The sequence below is a fragment of the Pongo abelii genome, chromosome 12 (assembly GCF_028885655.2).
Source record: "Pongo abelii isolate AG06213 chromosome 12, NHGRI_mPonAbe1-v2.0_pri, whole genome shotgun sequence".
NCBI lineage: Eukaryota > Metazoa > Chordata > Mammalia > Primates > Hominidae > Pongo > Pongo abelii.
Genome location: NC_071997.2, coordinates 70,897,396 through 70,920,944, shown reverse-complemented (window position 1 = coordinate 70,920,944; position 23,549 = coordinate 70,897,396). Strand labels below are relative to the sequence as shown.

General features: G+C 39.8%; 1 protein-coding gene across 8 annotated transcripts in view; it reads right to left on the bottom strand.

Moving 5' to 3' along the window:
• Nucleotides 1–580: 580 nt before the first annotated feature.
• Nucleotides 581–23,549, bottom strand: part of XPO1 (exportin 1) — a 60,430-nt gene continuing 37,461 nt past the window's right edge. For all 8 annotated transcript variants that reach the window (XM_024242167.2, XM_054547510.2, XM_063713413.1 and 5 more), the window contains 19 exons: nt 22,112–22,293; nt 21,265–21,313; nt 21,070–21,189; nt 19,295–19,423; nt 17,858–18,016; nt 16,290–16,487; nt 15,325–15,463; nt 14,981–15,162; nt 14,739–14,895; nt 14,501–14,664; nt 13,113–13,247; nt 11,035–11,218; nt 10,617–10,723; nt 8,267–8,461; nt 6,424–6,592; nt 5,573–5,707; nt 4,993–5,152; nt 3,794–3,890; nt 581–1,616 (listed from right to left, as the gene is read on the bottom strand). In XM_024242167.2, the coding sequence (XP_024097935.1) occupies nt 1,470–1,616; nt 3,794–3,890; nt 4,993–5,152; nt 5,573–5,707; nt 6,424–6,592; nt 8,267–8,461; nt 10,617–10,723; nt 11,035–11,218; nt 13,113–13,247; nt 14,501–14,664; nt 14,739–14,895; nt 14,981–15,162; nt 15,325–15,463; nt 16,290–16,487; nt 17,858–18,016; nt 19,295–19,423; nt 21,070–21,189; nt 21,265–21,313; nt 22,112–22,293 (2,808 nt within the window). In that variant the 3' untranslated portion in view covers nt 581–1,469. The remainder of the gene's footprint in view (nt 1,617–3,793; nt 3,891–4,992; nt 5,153–5,572; nt 5,708–6,423; nt 6,593–8,266; nt 8,462–10,616; nt 10,724–11,034; nt 11,219–13,112; nt 13,248–14,500; nt 14,665–14,738; nt 14,896–14,980; nt 15,163–15,324; nt 15,464–16,289; nt 16,488–17,857; nt 18,017–19,294; nt 19,424–21,069; nt 21,190–21,264; nt 21,314–22,111; nt 22,294–23,549) is intronic.

Below are 23,549 nucleotides of genomic sequence, written 5' to 3'. Positions count from 1 at the left end.
AATTCAAGAGATTCTCCTGGCTTGGCCTCCCAAGCAGCTGGAACTACAGGCATGTGCCACCACGCTTGGCTAATTTTTTATTTTTTTTGTAGAGACACCGTATTGGCCAGGCTGGTCTGGAACTCTTGGCCTCCCAAAGGGCAGGGATTACAGGTGTGAGCTACCAAACCTGGCTGCACTCACCCTTTTTAGAAGGCTCATGGCTACTTACTTAGTTTACTTACATTTTTTAAGAATACAGTTAGTATTTGTACCAGGTTACATCTGTGTTCTCATTCTAAGGCTAATGTTTATTCTTTGTTACATTTAGATGCTAAGTAGAGTTAGACAAGAAGTGCCCTCTAATTCCAAATAAAGGTAAAATGAGTCAAAATGCCACAGGAGGAATTTGTTTCTTGAGAACAAAAGGTATCTTAGGAACATGTTCATTTTACACAACTGCTGCATTTACTAGTAACCATAACCTTAGAAATCTTGTTTGTAAATCAAGGGGTCCAACTTTATTTAAAATGTTACTTGATGCTTAAACACAAATACCCACTATCAATATAGGAATAAATCTGAGTCAAAAAAGGAAAAATAAATGTAAACCAAGTTTATTTTGCTTTTTAAGTAGTGTTCTTAAAGCACTACAGCTTGGTAAACAATGTAAATTAGTATAAGTCATCTCAAAAGCCAGAGTTTTGTTTTGTTTTGTTTTTTAATGAGTTGTTAAAAAGATGCAGCCTATTCTAACAGGATAAATATTTTTAACCATTTCACTTCGAGTTAATGAAGGCTCACAAATGAGCAACACTCCTCATTGAGGAAAACAAAAAGCTGTTGTCGACAAGCGACAGCACACACACACAAAAACAAAAAGAACTGTAAAAATAACTGTGTTCCCATATTTTTGAAGTCGCTTTACAATGGGATGATATGCACATGATCTTGCTGCAATCTTGCCAAAGAGACTTTGTAGTACATGTAGTCTTAGACAAACGATTCAGTCCAAGAGGTGCTAACTTCAGACAATGCAGCACTATAATCCTTTAAACAACGCAATTTGTTTTACTCATTATCTTTTCTTCTAGACTGAAATAGACTAGAAAGAAAATGCTCCCTAATTAAAAATTGGTATTGTTTACAGGAAAAATTGTATAATTTTGCATTAGAATTACAAGTATATGTTCAAATCGAATTTGCCTCCTCCCCCCAGCCCAGCCACAAAAATGGGCATGAAGTAAAATTTTTAAAAATGCCTTAATTTTCAACTTCATGCAAACTAAATAAAGATGACCAAAACAAAAGCTTAAACAATGGAAGGATATTTCACAGAAAATTTCTTATACAAAAAAACACATAAGAAAAAGGGCCACTAGGTGACAATTTAATTTACAAATTGGCATCATTTTGGTCGACAAATACCCACATGCTGTTTTCCTCTGCTAACAAGAGTTGCAGAGAAAAAAACAGCATGAATTTGGATTTTAATCACACATTTCTTCTGGAATCTCATGTGGATTAAAGATGCCAGGGACAGACATTTGACGTTTATGTTTCTCTTCATCAGCCTGCCGTAGGGCTATTTCTCTCTCTTCCAAAAACAAATCAGAAGTGTCTTCACCTGCAAATTCCTGTGAAAACAGATAGTTGAAATGTCAACACAATAAACTTCAATTAGCAAAGGAAATCATAGATGAGCAATTTCCTTTTTAGAGAAGGAATTTAAATTACAGGATAGTGACACAGTATACTACATAGCTGAATAAACCTCAAACCTGTTAACGGAGGAGGGGGAGGGGAAGATTACAAAAGAATCATGGGACCCGGCACGGTGGCTCACGCCTGTAATCCCAACATTTTGGGAGGCAGAGACGGGAAGAATACTTGAGGTCAGGAGACCACCCTGGCCAACATGGTGAAACCCTGTCATTACTAAAATTAGCCATGCATGGTGGCAGGCGCCTGTAATCCCAGCTACTTGGGAGGCTGAGGCAGAAGAATCACTTGAACCTGCATGGCCGAGGTTGCAGTGAGCCAAGGTCACGCCACTGCTCTCCAGCCTGGGTGATAAGAGCGACACTCTATCTCAAAAAAACAAAACAAAAAAACATGGTGTGATACCTTACAGTAAATATTCTTCAATGTGATTATTATGCATTGTATGCTTCTACCAAAGTATCTCATGCATCCCATCCCCTAAGTATATACACCTACTATGTATTCACACAAATTTTGTTCTCTTTGTGATAGAGTCTTGTTCTGTAGCCCCAGCACACTATCTCAACCTCTGCCTACAAGGTGCAAGCGATTCTCCTACCTCAGCCTCCCCAGCAGCTGGGATTACAGGCACCACCACATCTGGCTCATTTTTTGTATTTTTAGTAGAGACGGAGTTTCACCATCTTGCCCAGGCTGATCTCAAACTCCTGAGCTCAGACAATCCACCTGTCTCGGCCTCCCAAAGTGCTAGGATTACAGGCATAAGCCACTGCACCCAGACACTTTTTTCTCTTGAAAGGCAGTCTTGCTCTGTCGCCCAGGCTGGCGTGCAGTGTTCTGATCTCAGCTCACTGAAACCTCTGCCTCCTGGGTTCAAGCGATTCTCCTGGCTCAGCCTCCCGAGTAGCTGGGACTACAGGCGCCTGCCACCAGACCTGGCTAATTTTTGTATTTTTAGTAGAGACGAGGTTTCACCATGTTGGCTGGGGTGATCCTGAACTCCTGACCTCAACTGATCCGTCTGCCTCGGCCTCCCAAAGTGCTGGGATTACAGGTGTGAGCCACTGCACCCGGCTAAAAATTCTTCATATGCCAAGATACCAAGAAAGATGTTTCTCCTAAGGCTAATAACTATCATTAAATTTAGTTATATTATCATTGTCTTTGTAGCTATCAGTTAACTTTTTTTTTTTTTTTTTCCCGAGATGGGAGTTTCACTCTTGTCACCCAGGTTGGAGTGCAATGACGTGATCTCGGCTCACTGCAACCTTTGCCTCCTGGGTTCAAGCAATTCTCTTGCCTCAGCCTCTCAAGTAGCTGCGATTATAGGTGTGCGCCACCACACCTGGCTAATTTTTGTATTATTAGTAGAGACGGGGGTTTCACCATGTTGGCCATGCTAGTCTCGAACTCCTGACCTCAGGTGATCCACCCACCTTGGCCTCCCAAAGTGCTGGAATTACAGGCATGAGCAACTGCGCCCAGCCTAGGTAACTTTCATTAGTTTTTTAAAAATTGGCTAATATTTTTACAGTTAAAAAAAAAAAAAAACCTTTGTATTTTGGAGAAAATAAGAGCTTACGAGACTAATCCTTATTCAACAGTCATGGATTAACTATTCATCAACTACTTAGGGTTTCACAGTACTTCCAAATTTCTTTAAAGCAAGATGTTCAAAGAAAAACCCTTCCCAAAACTATGAATAAAGCACTGTATAACAGCAGAAGACATTCTATCTAGTAACTTTCACGGTTCCCTCAACTAACAAAATTGGTATAAAATTATAAAAAGAACTACCAATGTTTTTCTTACCCAATATTCCATTATACATTTAAGACTACCTAAAATGAATTACATTAGTAACAAGTTTATCCGAATAACATCTCAAACATATCTATCCTTGTTGGACTTTAGTTTTTCACTCTTATTACCAGTCTCAGGTTTTTTGATTAGAGAGATTGTATAAACGTATTATCTTGAAACCCCATTTATTTAGCATGACAAATCAAGTGATAAAAACTCTACAATGTAACAATTAAGTGGTCACATTTACCCCCTAATATTTCTGCAAGAGCAAATAAATACATACCTTTATTTGAACTAGGAAATCTCTTAAATGTTCCTTGAAAGCAGGAATATCTTGATTTAAGCTGAAAAGCCCTGTCACAAAGAGCTTTACTTGAGCACTGCAAATCAAAACACAATGATTAAATAATGATTTATTTTTCCCCCGAGACAGAGTCTTGCTCTGTCACCAGGCTGAAGTACAGTGGCGCGATCTCTGCTCACTGTAATCTCTGCCTCCCGGGTTCAAGCCATTCTCCTGCCTCAGCCTCCCAGTAATGTTTTTTTTTTTTAATCAAGAATTTTTTTTTAATTTTTGAGACAGAGTTTTGCTCGTTTACCAGGTTGGACTACAATCGCACAATCTCGGCTCACCACAACCTCTGAAGCTGTTCTCCTGCCTCAGCCTCCCGAGTAGCTGGGATTACAGGCATGCACCACCATGCCCGGCTAGTTTGTATTTTTAGTAGAGACAGGTTTCTCCATGTTGGTCAGGCTAATCTTGAACTCCTGACCTCAGGTGATCTGCCTGCCTAGGCCTCCCAAAGTGCTCAGATTACAGGCATGAGCCACTGTGCCCAGCCTTTTTATTTTTTGAGACAATCTTGCTCTGTTGCCCACACTGGAGTGCAGTGGCACGATCTTGGCTCACTGTAACCTCTGCCTCCTGGGTTCAAGCAGTTCTCTCCCTCAGCCTCCCGAGTAGCTGGGATTACAGGCACCCACCACCATGCCTGACTAATTTTTTTTATTTTTAGTAGAAACGGGGTTTCACCATCTTGGCCAGGCTGGTCTTGAACTCCTGACCTTGTAATTCACCCACCTCAGCCGCCCAAAGTATTGGGATTACAGGCATGAGCCACCGTGCGTGGCCTTTTTTTTTTTTTTTTTTTTTTTCGCTTTTGCTTTTTTAAAGAGGCAGGGTCTCACTGTCACCCAGGCTGGTATACAGTGGTGCGATCATAGCTCACTGCAGTCTTAAACTCCAGGATGCAAACAACCCTCTCGCCTCAGCCTCTCAAACAGCTGGTCCTACAGATGCACACCACCACTTCTGACTAATTTTTTTGTAGAGACGGGATCTTGTTTTGTTGTCTAGGTTGGTCTCCAACTCTTGGGCCCAAGCAATCCTCCCACCTTAGGCTTCCCAAAGTGCTGGGATTATAGGTGTGAGCCAATGTGCCCGACCAGGAACATTCTACATTTATTAAAAGGTATATTTACTCTTGTAGGTGAGGGAAGGCCGACTTAAGGAGATTAGCCACATATTCCTGAAGAAAGATTTGGTTGTTAACTGGATTTCCAGGATTTAATGATGTACTTATTTTTCCTTCTTCAACCAAATTAAACATATATGCAAGAATTGATGCATGCATTGTTAAACCTGTTGATAAGAAGAAAATTATTAACTCCAAAATGTAATATAACTATAGATCTTAGCATTTTTTTTTTTTTTTTTTTTTTTTTTTTTTTTGAGACGGAGTCTCGCTCTGTCACCCAGGCTGGAATGCAGTAGCGCAATCTTAGTCCACTGTAACCTCTGCCTGCTGGGTCCAAGCCATTCTCCTGCCTCAGCCTCCCGAGTAGGTGGGATTGCAATCACATGCCACCATGCCCGGTATTTTTATTGTATTTTTTATTTTTTATTGTATTTTTAGTACAGACGGTTTCACCATGGTGGCCAGGCTGTTCTCAAACTCCTGACCATAATCTCCCCGCCTCAACCTCCCAAAGTGCTGGGATTACAGGCGTGAGTCCCTGTGCCCGGTCGGCACTTAACATTTAAATCATATTAAATTCTTACCAGCAGTATGTGAAGTGTCTGTCACAACAGAGAAGATATGCTGGAGAATATCACAAAAATAAGTTTGATAAAAACTCTGAGCTGCAGCTTCTTCTTGTGCAACATTTTGTAAGAGTGTAAAAAGTATCTGTAAGCCTAAAAGACATAGAATACCAATGGAAGGTTACTACAGACTGACAGCACTCATGACAGTATTTAGCTCTTACCAAAGTATTCTGAATCTAACCCTGTTCTCCCTTTTTTTGGGGATGATGACTAATAATTACTTTCCTAAGGTTTCTTAAATTAATAATGGAATACAACTATATCCAATGCTGGCTTACTTATAAATTATAACAAGTTGTGTGAGAGCTAAACTATGAAGATGTAAAGGCATAAAGATCATATAATGGACTTTGGGGACTTGGGAAGGGCAGGAGGGGGTGAGGGATAAGACTACACATAAGGTAGAGTTCATACACATGAGGAATAAGACTACGCATAAGGTAGAGTTCATACTGCTCAGGTGACAGGTGCACCAAAATCTCAGAAATCACCACTGAAGAACTTATTCTGAAAGCTTAGCTGATTCTGTATGAACTTCTACAACATCACTACTCAGTAGAACTTTGTATTACACAAACCAATTATTACTAGGCCGCTTTCCCCGTAACTCAATTCTGTCTATGGACTCACTTGGAGTGGAGTGGAACAGTTGATTAAACTGCTTATAGGATTTTCTCAGATGTTCATATATGTAATTCATACACTCAAATCTCTGAACAAGTAATACCTTCCTATGTACAATTATATAACTATATTTGTATTTTTGGATTGGCAGGCAAATGAATAAAAGAACATCTTTTATTTACCCGTATCTGCAACATTCCTCATAGTATGTTTGAAGGCCCAAATGATGGAATCCAAAACAAGTTTAAACTGTGTAGGTGGAATAGCAAGGAATGCTGGGAAACAATGAGAATTGACAGCCTGAAGTAGTAAGAAAAAGTTTGTTCTGTGTTCAGGATATTCTTCAAAGTCCTAAAAATAAGTGGTGGAAACAAAATAATGTTTCAGTGTCTTTGTTGTGCTAGGCAGGAGGGGAAAAGCAACGCTTAATCCAGTATAAATATTTGGAGTTTTCAATAAACCACAGAAGATAGAATGCCTCCTGAAAGGTAAACCCAAATAAAATACAATCCACCTCTCACAGAAAATCAAACTGTCCTGTTACGCACATGAGTTATCAAATTGAAGGAGAAAGATAACCTTTTTAATAGAGAACTCATCAAAACCATTATACCGTAAGACTACTACTATTGCTTTTGTTTTTAATTTCAAACCACCACTACAGATTACAAAAAAATTTAAGTTACCGTGTAAATGTGTCCACCTAACATATCTTTTATCTCTTTTTTTTTTGAGACAGTCTCACTCTGTCACTCAGGCTGGAGTGCAGTGGCACAATTTCGGCTGACTGCAATCTCCGCCTCCTGGGTTCAAGTGATTCTCCTGCGTCATCCTCCCAAGTAGCTGGGATTACAGGCATGCGGCACCATGCCCAGCTAATTTTTTTTTTTTTTTTTTTTTTTTGAGACAGAGTCTTGCTCTGTCACCTAGGCTGGAGTGCATGTTGTGATCTTGGCTCACTGCAAGCTCTGCCTCCCGGGTTCATGCCATTCTCCTGCCTCAGCCTCTCCAAGTAGCTGGGACTACAGGCGCCCGCCACCACACCCGGCTAATTTTTTGTATTTTTAGTAGAGACAGGGTTTCACCATGGTCTCCATCTCCTGACCTTGTGATAGGCCCACCTCGGCCTCCCAAAGTGCTGGGGTTACAAGCATGACCCACGGCGCCCAGCCTAATTTTTGTTTTTGAGTAGAGACGGGGTTTTACCATGTTGGTCAGGCTGGTCTTGAAATCCTGACCTCAGGTGATCCACTGGCCTTGGCCTCCCAAAGTGTTGGGATTACAGGCGTGAGCCACCACGCCTAGCCATTTTTGTATTTTTAATAGAGATGGGGTTTTGCCACGTTGGCCAGGCTGGTCTTGAACTCCTGACCTCAGGTCATCCGCCCGCCTTGGCCTTCTGAAGTGCTGGGATTACAGGTGTGAGCCACCACGCACAGCCTATTTTCTCTTGTTAACACATTTTTCAGTTTCTTATAAGCATATTCTACACTTTTATAATTGAAACATGCAGACTTACTTTCTCATTTATTCAAACCAATTAATACAACTATGTTCATAAAAGGATGCCCCAACCTGCTATGAGGTTTCAATAAATGCTACATACCATGTGAATGTTAACATCTGTTTTCCATATTTACTTTTTACCAATCAAGATTCTATGTAAATTCTTCTTCTTGGAGTGCAGTGGCGCAATCTCAGCTCACTGCCACCTTGAACTCCCAGGCTCAAGTGACCCTCCCACTTCTGCCTCTCGAGTAGTTGGGACTACCGGCACATGCCACCATGACTGGTTAATTTTTTAACTTTTTGTAGAGATGAAGTCTCACTATATTGCCCAGGTTGGTTTCAAACTCCTGGGAAGTAAGTTCTTGAAAACCAAGAAAGTATTTCCCTAATACACAAGTTTAAATATTTAAACTCCATGGCATTAAAATTATGTTATATCCATAGATATACTTTAGCTTTCAAGAATTAAGGCTATCCTGCAGAATTTCCCCCTTACATAACTGAAATATTACACACCTTATTTATCATATTCAATGTGCATTCAAAAACTGCATCAAATATTTGAGGTATTTCAGCTGTTATATGTCCCCCTAACTTGTTGACAATTATGGCCATAGTACTAAGCACTTCTGGTTCTCTAGCAGCTGGGACATTTCTCTGATAATCAATGAGAACTGCATCCAACAGAGGGGGAACAAAATTTTCAGCGACCTGTTGGGGAGGGAAAAAAAAAGTTATGTTTTAATCTAGGTACGTGGTGACTGTTTTAAACAACAAGGTTATTCTTGTCTATAAGATGTAGCATGATCATCTACTGAAAACAGGAAAATCTTGTGTTTGTATTAGGGTTTCCTACGTTAAAACAGTTTTTAGCAAAAGAAAGCAGGAAATCACAATGGGCTGGGAAGTCTCATGGACAGTGTCATTCAAGACTTTTTTTTTTGAGACAGTCTCACTGTCACTCAGACCAGAGTGCAGTGGCAAATCTCTGCTCACTGCGACCTCCACCTCCCAGGTTCAAGCAATTCTTGTGCCTCAGTCTCCTGAGTAGCTGTAACTATAGGTATAGCACCATGCCCAGCTACAAAACTCTTACAATAAGGAAAGTGGGTGGCTCCAAGTTAGGTGGCAGAATCAGGATTCTGCGTATACTGTGTGTGTAAGATGGCAGCAAGCGAGCCCTTAATAATGTCTTTTTTTTTTTTTTTTTTGAGACGGAGTCTTGCTCTGTCACCCAGGCTGGAGTGCAGTGGTGCCATCTCGGCTCACTGAAAGCTCCACCTCCAGGTTCACGCCATTCTGCCTCAGCCTATCGAGTAGCTGAGAGTACAGGCACCTGCCACCACGCCCAGCTAATTTTTTGTATTTTTAGTAGAGACGGGGTGTTTCACCGTGTTAGCCAGGATGGTCTCGATTTCCTGACCTCGTGATCCAACCAACTCAGACTAATGTTTTAATCTAATGAATGCTAACTGGTGAGTATTTTCACAAGCAGAAATAACATCAATCAATTACTCTCAGAAAATAAGAAAGACTATGGATTTCTATTATTTTTTTGAAACTGAATCTTGCCATGTTGCCTAAACTGGACTTGAGCTGGGGTGAATCTCCTGCCTTAGCCTCTCTGGTGGTTGGGATTACAGGTGCATGCTACAATGCCCAGTAGGATTTCCATGATTCTAAGTAAACTGAGTTATACTTAAAGAGTAACTTCTTGTTTTTTGGGTTTTTTTTGAGACAAAGTTTCCCACTTGTGGCCCAGACTGGGGTGCAATGGCGCAATCTCAGCTCACTGTCACCTCCACCTCCAGGGTTCAAGTGATTCTCCTGCCTCAGCCTCCTGACTTCAAGTGATCCACCGTGAAAAGCCAAGACAAGGAAAATAAACATAATGTTTCATGTGAACAAATATCCCAAACTTTAACACTGTTAGTTATAAAATGATACCCTTTGTATTATTCCCACTGTGCTCCTGACACGTGCTCAAGCTTCTTGTAAATTACAAACATCACAATTCCTTCAATACATCTTACTTTCTGCTTTCAAATTTTAAATACAGTTCTGATCACATAATACACATGTTCAGAACCTTTCGATATTTAGGTTAGCCAACTTAAGTATTCCATAAGAATTATATTCAGAACAAGTTTACTGAAAAGTATTTCCTTAACAAGAAACAATACTGAAATTTCAAAATTATGAAAATAACTACCACACTTGTAAAAAAAAAAAAAAACAAAAAAACAAAAAAAAACCCAACACTATTCCAAGTAATAGTAGGATTAGAATAGAACTTTTTGGAATCTCCCAAGGCTCAAGTGAATAAAAAGAATGAAACGATACAGTTAAAACCTAAAACTAATTCACAATTTTACAAGTTGAGGCATACACAGCTGGTTTTTATTACTGAAAATGATTTCCTTTTCTGCAAATCATTTAAGAAAAAGAGTGTAAAAAAGACTTTCAAGCCTTTAATCTGGGAAGCAGTCACTTTGCTAAAGAGGTAAAGTAATGACAACTTTGTAACTCTAGCAGTTCTAAAAATCAAGAGGAATGCAAAAACTGCACCCGTACTCCATGAACTAAATCCTAACCTATCTATGGAAACATAAAATGACCCAATTTGCTTAGCTATCTTATCTTGTTACATGTCACCACCCTTCGCTATTGATTAACAGCAGTTTCTTTTGAAGATGGAATACAGCTATTAGTATATTAATGTAAGGACTACAATAAATAAAATGCCATAAAATAACCACAAGGTTGATATGCTTTAAATTAGCAAAATGCACATAATAGAGTATAGCATATTCCATAAAACACAGCATCAACACTAAAACTCAAAAGCAAAGCATCTCTCACTTACCATCTGTGGATCATTGGATCGGCTCACCCAACCAGATATTAACTTTAAAGTTTCCCTTTTTACAGTTCGCATACTTCTAATCAATGGTTGCTTTGTAACCATTTCACCTACAAAATAGAATCAAATGGAATCTAATTTTACCACTAAAATTATATAGTGGTACTCAGGTGTACATTAGATGCAATTCCATTTTACCATTAAAAAGTTTAAAGCCAGAAGTTCACAAAATTTGTTGGGAAAATAAGCTTTAAGACTAATTTTAAAAGGGAAAGGTACACATAACTGTTTTAAATATGTCTAGGGTCATCTGGGAAATGGGAGGTCTGATTTAAATCTGTGAAAAACATCAAATGTTTGACTTAAGGGAGTAGAAGAGGTTTGTTTATACTGCATTGTATAAGAAATCAGAATCACCTACCATTAGCTTGGATAGCTGCAGAAATATTTTCACTGAGGCACTTGTATACATTAAGCATATCTAAATAAATTCTTCCAAGCTGAATTACAAAGGGGTGTCCAACAGCTTTGCAGGCTCTCACATTTGTTTTCAAAATGCTACCAAGCTGCTTGACTGTTTCAGGATCTTTCAGTATATCCACATTCTTGGAGGAAAAAAAGCAAATTCCATTTATCATATAAGAATTATCCACGGCCGGGAACGGTGGCTCATGCCTGTAATCCCAGCACTCTGAGAGGCCGAGGCAGGCGGATGACGAGGTCAGGAGATCGAGACCATCCTGGATAACACGGTGAAACCCCGTCTCTACTAAAAATACAAAAAAAATAGCCAGGCGTGGTAGCAGCCGCCTGTAGTCCCACCTACTCCAGAGGCCGAGGCAGGAGAATGGCGTGAACCCGGGAGACGGAGTTTGCAGTGAGCCGAGATCGCGCCACTGCACTCCAGCCTGGGCGACAGAGCAAGACTCCGTCTCAAAAAAAATAAAAATAAAAAATAATCCACATAATGGCCAGGAGAGGTGGCTCACGCCTATAATCCCAGCACTTTGGGAAGCTGAGTCGGGTGCATCACCTGAGGTTGGGAGTTCAAGACCAGCCTGACCAACATGGAGAAACCCTGTCTCTACTAAAAATACAAAATTACCCAGGCGCGATGGTGCTTGTTTCTAATCCCAGCTACTTGGGAGGCTGAGGCAGGAGAACTGCTTGAGCCCGGGAGGCAGAGGTTGCAGTGAGCCGAGATCACGCCATTGCACTCCAGCCCAGGCACCAAGAGACCAAGAGTGAAACTACGTCTCAAAAAAAAAAAAACAAAAAAAACCCACATAATTACCAAAGCAAACGCCATTACACTTCCCTTACCCTAAACCATATTTATAATCCCAAATGGTAAAAACGAACACAAAAGCCTTTTTGTCTGTATCTACTTAAGAATGAAGTAATATAGCTCTTTTTTTTTTGAGACGGAGTCTCGTTCTGTCGCCCAGGCTAGAGTGCAGTGGCGCGATCTTGGCTCACTGCAAGCTCTGCCTCACAGGTTCATGCCATTCTCCTGCCTCAGCCTCCTGAGTAGCTGGGACTTACAGGCGCCTGCCGCCACACCCAGCTAATTTTTGTATTTGTAGTAGAGACGGGGGTTTCACTGTGTTAGCCATGATGGTCTAAATCCCCTGACCTCGTGATCGCCTGCCTCGGCCTCCCAAAGTGCTGGGATTACAGGCGTGAGCCACCGCACCCAGCCTATTCCTATTTTAATATCAAATGAGAATGGAAATTATAGTACAGTTTTTTTTTTTTTTTTTTTTTTTTTGAGACAGAGTCTTCCTCTGTCACCAGGCTGGAGTGCAGTGGCATGATCTTGGCTCACTGTAACCTCCGCCTCCCGGGTTCAAGCCATTCTCCTGGCTCAGCCTCCCGAGTAGCTGGGATTACAGGCGCCCACCACCACCCGGCTAATTTTTGTATTTTTAGTAGAGACGGAGTTTCACCCTGTTGGCCAGGATGGTCTCAATCTCCTGACCTAGTGATCCGCCCATCTCGGCCTCCCAAAGTGCTGGGATTACGGGCATGAGCCACTGTGCCCGGCCCAGATTTTTCATTTATTTTTTTTGAGACAGAGTCTTGCTCTGTCGTCTAGGCTAGAGTACAGTAGCTCCATCTCAGCTCACTGCAACCTCTGCCTCTTGGGTTCAAGTGATTCTCCTGCCTCAGCCTCCTGAGTAGCTAGGATTACAGGCAGGCATGTGCCATCACGCCCAGCTAATTTTTGTATTTTTAGTAGAGATGGGGTTTTGCCATGTTGGCCAGGCTGATCTCGAACTTCTGGCCTCAGGTGATCCGCCCGCCTCGGCCTTCCAATGTGCCAGGATTACAGACGTGAGCCACCACGCCCGGCCCAGATAATAAAATGTACAAAGACACACATAAAAGCACTTATGATCACACATACATGTTAAAAGGCTTGAATTCAATACATTTGTAAAGAACACAGTCTTGTTAAATCCCATGAAAACTTTAAGAAAAAGTAGAAATACTTACTTTGGTTGCCTGCTGGATTATACTATCCCACACTTGATTAGGGAGTAACATGTACTTTTCTATCAAGTGTTCTTGTACTGTTTGATCTGTTTGTGCACCAATCATGTACCCCACAGCTTCATAAAACGTATGAACCTAGTTTAAAAAGCAGACATTTTAACTTTTATGTTATACACCCTAATAAGGAAAACCACACACAAGCAATTCACAAACGTCTTGAAACTGATTTCGGCCCAGGTGCAGTGGATCACTCCTGTAATCCCAATACTTTGAGAAGCCAAGGCAGGCCAATCACTTGAGGTCTGGAGTTGCAGACCAGCCTGACCAACGTAGTGAAACCCCATCTTTTCTACCAATACAAAGAAATTAGCCAAGCATGGTGACAGGTGCCTATAATTCCAGTTACTTGGGAGGCTTGAATTGCTTGAACCTGGGAGGCAGAGGTTGCAGTGAGCTGAGATTGCACCACTGCACTCCAGCCTGGGTGACAGAGGAAGACTCCATCTCAAAAAACAAACAAACAAAAAACCCAAACTGGCCAGGCATGGTGGTGGCTCACGCCTGTAATCCCAGCACTTTGGGAGGCCGAGGCGGGCGGATCATGAGGTCAGGAGTTTGAGACCAGCCTGACCAACATGGAGAAACCCCGTCTCTACTAAAAATACAAAAATTAGCTGGGCGTGGTGGCAAGCACCTGTTAATCACAGCCACTGAGGAAGAGAATCGCTTGACCCCAGGAGGCAAGGTTGCAGTGAGCCGAGGTTGTGCCACCGCACTCCAGCATGGACAACAGAGCGAAACTCCGGCTCAAAAACAAACACACACAAACACACACACACACACACCCCCCGAAAAAAAAACCAAAAAAACAAAAAAGCACCTGATTTTGTTTGTTAGGAATTTTACATAGGATAACAGCCTAACAATCCTGTGGTCAAGAATCTGTCTCACTATGAAAATTTAACCAGGCTGGGCATGGTGGCTCACAGATATAAAATCATTTTGGGAGGCTGAGGCAAGCATATCGCTTGAAGCTAAGAGTTCAAGACCAGCCTGGGCCACTTGGCAAAACCCCATCTCTACCAAGGGGGGAAAAAAAAGTTAGCTGGCTGTCATGGTGATGCATGCCTGTAGTCCCAGCTACCCATGAGGCTGAGGTGGGAGGATCACCTGAGCCTGGAGGTTCAAGGCTGCAGTGAGCTGTAATCGTGCCACTGCACTCAAGCCTGAGCAACAGAGTAAGACCCTGTCTCAAGGAAAAAAGAAAGAAAATTTAATCAGAAACACTTCTATTGGATCCAATAGTTGCCCTCCTATTTCCATTGATACATACAGATTGATACAGGTGTTACTTTCTAAAAATAACATATGCTCAGTACTTAACATACCTGTTGAGGCTGAAGATCACAAATAATAGTGTTAATGTTGTTCAAAATTTCATCAATAAATGGCATCACTTCTCCAACCTGAACCTGAACGAAATGCCTGCGGCATTTTTGGGCTATTTTAATGAAAGTATCACAAGCCATATCCTGGACTCCATCATGGGTCTCTAACAAGACAAAAACATTCATTTATTTTCTTCAATAAAAATAAAAACAAAATATAGTAAAGAAAGAGATTTACCATGCATGAATTCGAACAGCTTGTTAACTACAGTCTTCAGAAATTTCCAGTGAGCTCTCAAAAATCGTGGATATTGACCTACTATGTACATGATATTTGATGCAATAATAGCTTTATTATCTTTGCCTCTTTTCTGTTCACATAATCCTAATAGATCCTGTAAATAAGACAAATTTATATTATTTATTGTAACAACATAATACTTATTTAGCAATTCTAATTCATACCTATCCCTTGCATACCTTTATAACAGTAACAAGAAATCGTTTTTCGTCCTCTTCATGCATTGCTCCACTAATGGAGCCTATTGCCCAACACAATGTATTCAAATTTTTCCATGACCACTCTGTACCATTCACTTGATTGTGAAGCTTCTCTGTCATTATTCTTTCTGTATCTACATAATCCAGATGAGTAAGATAAACTACAAAGAAAAAAATGGTTTCAAATGCAAATAATGAGCAAAGAGTTCTACTGATGAGTAACAATACATTTAGAAAATATTTAGAAACTACATTTCCTAAAATGTATTTCCACCCCAGAATAGATTTATAAAGGTAAAGATTAACAGTATTTATTAACTTACCCAATGTTTCTCTCATATTCTTATACAAATTTATGGAATCTGTATCCTTCATGAATTCTCTCACAACTTCTCCTTGATCATTCTCTACAACCAATACTTCCTCTGGTTTAGCCATTCGACTAACCATTAATAAACGGACCTATACTCAACAATATATCAAGAAAAACATCGTTAGATCACTGAAATCATTAGTGTAGAAGCTTAGTTAAAAACAAACAAAACCAAAAAAACCACAGGCCAGCCATGTGTAGGGATTCATGCCTATAATTCCAACTATTCCGGAGGCTGAGGCAGAAACAACTGTCTGGCCAGGAATTTGAGAGCAGCCTGAGCAACACAGTGACACCCAACCTCTAAAACAATAAAAATACTGGGGCTTAAAGCACAACAGAAAAAACTATGTAAATATAAATAAAGTAAAACTAAAAAATTTAAAATTAGCTAGGCATGGTGGTGCGTGCCTGCAACCAATTACTTGGGAGGCTGACATAAGAGAATTGCTTCAGCCTAGGAGATCAAGATTGTAGTGAGCTATGACCACGCCACTGCACTCCAACCTGAGCCACAGAGCAAGACCCTGTCTCCAAAAGAAAAAAATTTTCACTGTAATTCTACAAAAATGGCCTTACAATTATTTAAGTGTGTTTGTGATTTTTTTAACCAACTTTTGTTACAGGAGTTTCCTGTGTCTCATTCCTAGACTCTGGTTTAGTAGATTGGCAGGTGGCCAATGAATTTGCCTAACGAAATCACAAGCAATGTTGATACTGAGAGAAGGACCACACTCTTGAAAATCAAGGTTCTAGACTCAACTCCTTTCATGTTCTAGTTTTCCACACTCATGGAGAAGTTGTTGGGTTCTCTTTTTGTAGCTAATTTATTTACACAGATTAGAAATATTTGCATTCAGACCTCAAAACCACAGTATGCAACAGGAAGAACACTCAACCAACACACTCTGTTACCTTGAATAACATGGGCAAATATAGCTGTCTCCTGGGAGGAACATCAAAATGTTGACTTCCAGAAAGCAACGGAGAGGCAGATGTAGAGAATGGACTCTCTCTATAGAGTTCAGCAGCCAAGTGATTCCAGTATTCAAGACAAATTTTAAAGATTTCAGTTTCTTCTACTTCAGATACCAACAACATATAATGAAGGGCCTACACAGAAGACCAAAACTATTAAAATAATTTGAAGTTGGTAATGTTTAAGAATTGCTTTTCACTTGTTACACCTTAAGGGAAAATAAAAATTCATGTTTTATTCATCACAACTCAGATTTCAATACTTATCAAATAGACAGCAAACTCTGGAGTAACTGCTTCTTCTGACATGCCCTAAAGCACTTCAAAAATCTCTCACATAGTTGTTGATCAATATATATTTTTATCATGTCTCCTAATGTAACGACATTTATTTAAAAGGCCTTGGGTGCCAATAGGTTAAGTGGTATCAACAACCCAAATGTACCATCACAGAGGAGAGAACAAACAAAATGCTGAATATTCATACAATGAAAATATTCTTCAGCCATGATAAAAAGTGAGGTATTGATACAAGTTACAACTTGGAAGAACATTGAAAACACGACGCCAAATAAAAGAAACCAGACACAAAAGGTCACATGCATGATTCCCTTTATATAGTATAATCAGAATTGATATATCTACAGAGACAGAAACCCAAATAATGGTTGCCAGAAGTTGGGGAGAGAACAAAGGAGAAAGTGACTGTTTTACGGACAAACAGTCACCTTTGGGTGATGAAAATGTTTTGGATCTAGGTATTAATGGTTGTATAACATTGTATACATACTAATATGCCACTGAATTGTGTGTGTGTGTGTGTGTATACTTATGTTTATACATATATACACTTAAGTTTATATATATATATATAGAGAGAGAGAGAGAGAGAGAGAGATTTTCTTCCTTCAGACAGAGTCTTGCTCTGTCACCCAGGCTGGAGTGCAGTACTGTGATCTTGGCTCACTGCAACCTCAGCCTGCTGGGCTAAAGCAATTATCGTGCTTCAGCCTCCTGAGGAGCTGGGATTACGGGCATGTGACACCACACACAGCTAATTTTTTCGTATTTTTAATAGAGACGGAGTTTCACCATGTAGGCCAGGCTGGTCTCGAACTCCTGCCTCAAGTGATCCACCCACCTCCACCTCCCAAAGTGCTGGGATTACACAATGAATTGTATATCTTTAAATGAACAAATGGATGTTATTTGAATTAAAACTGAAATTTTAAAATAAGGTCTTTGGAATTTTAACCTTAGAAATGATATAATAATTAGTAATTTAATTTTGATTATAAATTTTTAGTCCTAGCTTTATGGAGAACATAAAATCAGAAAACTGGGCTTATAACTGTAATTCAGAATTGAGAATATATATAATGTACAGATCAAATATTAAGTAATAAGAAATCTCAAAAGGTACATACATTTTAGAAAAAAGGCACTTTTAAGAGTTATTATTAGGCAGAGCAGAATTTTAGGAGCAAAGGCTCCACACATCTTACCTCCATAAGAGTTTCCCTGAGATTTAATCTTTTTTCTATAAGTTGATCATGTTCCTTAAGAAAGGTGCAGAGAAACAAACTGAGATTTTGAATAAAGTTCTGTTCATCATCTTTTCCATTTGAGTACGCAAGTCGAATATTTGTATTTAAAGGAAGCATCTGCAGATTTTTAAAGGGACGATCAGTTTGCATTTTATAAAACAACAAAAGACACTTATATTTTATTATTACTTTTTTGAGACAAGGTCTCACTCTGTCCAGGCTGGAGTGCAGTGGTATGACCAAAGCTCACTGCAGCCTCCACCTCCTAGGCTCAATCAGTCCTCTCACCTCAGCCCCTCCCGAGTAGCTGGAACCACAGGATGTGCTATCACACTAAGCTAATTTTTAACATTTTTGTAGAGACGGTATCTTGTTATGTTGTCCAGGCTGGTCTTGAACTCCTGGCACAAGCAATCCTCCCACCTCAGCCTCCCAAAGTGCTGGGATTAAAGGTGTGAGCTATTGCACTCAGCCAACACTATTATTTTTAAGCCCTAATATCCCAACACCCTTTTGCTAATATTAAACCACATACAGAACTCCTAGGTCTGGTATACCTATTCTTAGATCTCTAGGACCTAGATTTTGACTCTTCTCAAATAAATTAAAGGCCGCTATCACAGCCTTTAAATTTTTCTAGTATTGGACTTACCCTTTCTCACTGACATTGAAAATGTAAGAATAATCAATTCATTCATTCACATCACAAACATACACAGTAATCTATCTTTCCTTGTTTTTTAAAAGAGACAGGGATTTGCCCTGTCATCCAGGCTGGAGTGCAATAGTGTGACCATAGCTCATTTTAACGTTGAATTAATGGGCTCAAGCGATCCTATTGCCTCAGCCTCCAGAGTAGGTGGAATTACAGGTGTGCAACACCACAGCTAGCTATTTTTTAAATCTTTCGTAGCGATGGTCTGGTTATGTTGTCCTGGCGGGTCTCAAACTTCTGGCATCAACTGGTCCTCCCATTCTGGCATCCCAAAGTTCTGGGATTACAGTATTAACCACCATGCCTGGCCATGAACACAGTATTATGAATAACCTTCTAGATCATTTAATAGATAACCAATCAAACTAGGGCTGAAAAAAATTCCTTCAGACACAATGTTAGGAACAAGTCCCAGGTTTCCCACTGTCTGGTCAGGTATCTCCCAAAAGACCAAGCTCCTAAAGTGTGTAGAAATAAATTACCACAACATACCCCAAACCTGAATTTTAAGAAATTTTTGGAAACGTCATAAAAATTTGTAGCTTACTACAAATTTTATGTAATAAACACAAGATTATGGCTTATCTATGATACGTTGTTCTAAAATAACTCATTTGGAATTTGGTATTTTCTAAGGCACTAAAATTATTCAGCCAATTTTCAAGATAGTATTATATTACCTGCTTTAGTTGCATCATTGTCAGAGTAAATAGCGTTACAAATTGTTCTTCATATTGGCTTACACTCACACCAGCAATCTCAGTGAGGCACTTCAGAGAGACATTTCGAAACATTGGAACATTCAGGAACTATTTAAAAGGGGGGAGGGAACCATAAAATTAATTGGCCTGACACACACTTTACTTAAAATTCACAATTAAAAGGAAAAAGGTTTTAACAATATAGGGGTAGACGTCAAAAACAGGCCAAGTGAATGAACATATTTTATCATGCAGATACACTGAGAGGGAATTTTATTGCCTACCCAGTATACAGTAAATGCTTTAGGAGCAAACTGTTTTTTTGAGACAGTCTCGCTCGCCCAGGCTGGAATGCAGGGGCTTGATCAAGGCTCACTGCAACCTCACCTCTTGGGTTCAAGCAATTCTCCTGCCTCAGCCTCTCGAACAGCTGGGACTACACGCGCATGCCACCACGCCTGGCTAATTTTTGTATTTTTAGTAGAGACAGGGTTTCGCCATGTTGGGCCAGGCTGGTCTCGATCTCCTGACCAAAGTGCTGGGATTACAGGCATGAGCCACCGCGCGTGGCCTAAACTGCTTTCTTTTGATGTGTCCTTAGACATCTAAAGTAACAAGGCTCCTTAACTACTTTCCTAGAATCTGTGATATGACTTTTAGGAATGTTATACTTTCTGTGTAATTACACAGGACCTAAAACTTGTGATTGCTTAGAATTTTGGGAAATGGTCAATATATCTAAGAGTAATAAGAATATGGGAAAATTGGCTTATATTTTCTATTGTTGAGAAGATAAACAGTTATTGTCTGGGGTTGGAAATCAGGGGGCATTAAAACCTTAAAAATAAACATACCTAATAATCTGGTAATTAAACATTAAAATATTTAAATAAATTAATGTTTGGACAATTGCATAATATCTTATGTCTGAGAATGTTCTCTGTAGGACTGTTGACAATAGAAAGGTTTTTACATAACTTAATTAAGCAATAAACTGATCATTCAAATACTATAAATCCATATTATGTTACCAAACTAAACTATGAAGTTGAAGAGGTCAAGTTATAAAGTTCCAATTAGATACTTAATTTATTCATTATATCAGTCAAGAAAACATCTGAAAATATAATACTACCAACTGGTAACAGTGATTATCCCTGGATAAACCACTGTAGAACTTTATTTATTTTGAGACAGGGCTTGCTCTGTTGCCCAGGCTGGAGTGCAGTGGCACGATCTCGGCTCACTGCACCTTCTGCCTCCTGGGTTTGAGATTCTCCTGCCACAGCCTCCCGAGTAGCTGGGACTACAGGCATGCACCACCAGGCCTGGCTGTTTTGTATTTTTAGTAGAGATGGGTTTCACCATGTTGCCCAGGCTAAACTGTTATAGAACTTAAAGAAGACATAACAGGTTATCAATTTTAAATTATCAGTTAAAAGATGAACTTTTCATTTTTCAGAAATAGCACTTGACTTACCTCACTGTAACTTACTCAACTAAAAGACAGCAATATAATCAAATCCACTGTTCAAAATGAATTCATAAAATTACATGGTCTAAGTGGCAGAATCAGATTTGAAACTCACTTTAAATAATTTACTACGTGTGAATATGGGAAATTTCTTCTGAGCAGCGTCCTCATGTTAGAAACAAGGTTGAATAAGGTTTAGAATGCAGAGATCAGAGCTTTACATGTGAAAAGAATATATGTGGCTATCCAGTGACAAATAACTGAAATGTATTCACTGTACCTTATAAATCAATGTGCTGATTAATTTGGTCTCAAAAATATATCCCAGGGGAATCCAGTTCAGAAATCTGAGCAATGTTTCCAAGGTTGCATGTACAAGTGGAGCATTTTGAGAATTTTCCTATAACAAAACACACTTGTAAATAATTGCTTTCCTATTATTTTTATTTTTAAAAATGAAATTAAAAACACTTACCATTACAAACTGACACAGTTGAAATATCTGTGAGAATTCATTGCACATGCTAAAAAAAAAAAACCACAAAAATATCAGATTTAGAAGACACAGAAATAAGTATCAGTTATCTATAATACTAATAAAAATGGTTAAGGCCTAGTACAGTGGCTCATGCCTGTAATCGCAGAACTTTGGGAGGCCACAGCAGAAGGATTGTTTGAGACCAGCCTGGGCAACCCAAGGGGAAAAACATTTCCTAATGACTACAACAAATGTTTAAAACTTAATGGAAGGGTACCTATAGTTTATACCGGTTGCTTACTATTAGAGGCAAATCTAGTTTTCTGTTTTGTTTTAAAAAGAACACTATTGTTAACAATTGGGGAACTGACAAGAAGCAGAGACAATAACTGATTTGAGGCCAGGTGCCGTGGCATGCACCTGCAGTCGTAGCTATTTGGGAGACTGAGGCAAGAAAATCGCCTCAATCCAGGAGGCGGGGGTTGTGGTGAGCCAAGATTGTGCTGCTGCACTCCACCCCAGGCAACAGAGCAAGACTTGTCTCAAAATAAAATAAAATAACTAATAAGTATGTTTGGACACAAATCATTTGCTTAGAACCTATTAACTAGTTACCATACAAAACAATTCCTGAAGCGTATCTTTAACAATTCATTTTTCAACCTTCAGAGGTAAATTATTAGGCCCCGTCTAAGACTATTTCTTAATCTGCAGTTGAAAACTACTACAAGCAATTTAACATATTACTGATCATAGTTCCTTAAAATATCTACAATTTACATCCAAACTGCTTGAAATTGTTTGAGAAATCACTTTAAAATTCTAAAACATAATTATTACTTGCCTGTCTTTTAAATGCTTAGATTTGACTTGGGTTATCTGTCCACTAGAGAAATCAAATACTTCTTCACTCAAGAGTTTAAGAATCACCATATTATTTTGACAGAGACTTTCGCTGGTCCTACTTGCTCCAACAATATCACTGATAAAAGTTGGCCAATGTTTGGGCCATTCTTGTTTCAGTATCTAAAATAAGACATGAAATGTTAATCGCACTTCATTTCTCAAAGGCAAATAAAACAAACTTCAAAGAAATTATGTAATGTATAAAGGCAGGAGTAAGGATAAAGCACTTTTCATTTTCTCCTCCTTTATTAAAGGAAGAAATGTGCCACCCTCTTCACCATACAGGGTAGAAAACAAAACACAGATAAAGTCTTTTATCTTAATCACCCTAGGACCCTTTTCAATTATCCTAATGAAAGGTCCAATTTGTCTAATGGGTCTGTCTGTGTATTAGTGTCTGCCTGATAGATATGTAGAAATTATTCTAGGAGGCCGGGTGCGGTTGCTCACACCTGTAATCCCAGCACTTTGTGGGGAGCCAAGGTGGGCAGATCACTTGAGGCCAGGAGTTTGAGAACAGCCTGGCCAGGCTGGGTGTGGTGGCTCATGCCTGTAATCCCAGCACTTTGGGAGGCCGAGATGGGAGGATCACGAGGCCAGGAGTTCAAGACCAGCCTGGCCAACATGGTGAAACCCTCTCTACTAAAAATACAAAAATTAGCGAGGTGTGATGACGGGTGCCTGTAATCCCAGCTGCTCAGCAGGCTGAGGCAGGAGAATCTCTTGAACCTGGGAGGCAGAGGTTGCAGTGAGCCGAGACCAGGCCACTGCACTCAAGCCTGGGCAACAGGATGAGACTCCGTCTCAAAAAAAAAAAAAGCAGCCTGGCCAACATGGTGAAACCCCATCTCTACTAAAAATACAAAAATTAGCCAGGGGTGGTGGCGTGGGCCGGTAGTCTCAGCTACTCTGGGAGGCCAAGGTAGAACTGCTTGAACCTGGGAGGTGGAGGTTGCAGTAAACTAAGACAGTGCCACTGCACTCCAGCATGGGCGACAGAGCGACACTCCGTTTCAAACAAGAAAAAAAGAAATTATCCTAGGAGACTCAAGGATCTAACTATCGGTGATAAAAAGTGACCGGTTAAGACAGCTTATTATTGGATGAAATTTGAGCCTTGAAATATAGTAGGGTTTGGATATATGAATTTGGAAGAAAGGAGGCACTGCAATCGGGGCCTGAATAAACTTTTAACCAAAAGCCTCATGAACTGCATTATATTTGTATGCAAGTCTGGACTATTTATGGCACACACAAGAGATTTTTCAGATTATAAAAATACATGTTAACCTTCTTTATATTCTCTCCTCTCTCTCTCCATTCAGAGAAGGGCTAACAGAAAGCTCTAAATTATAATAAGAGCTGGAGTTAATTAC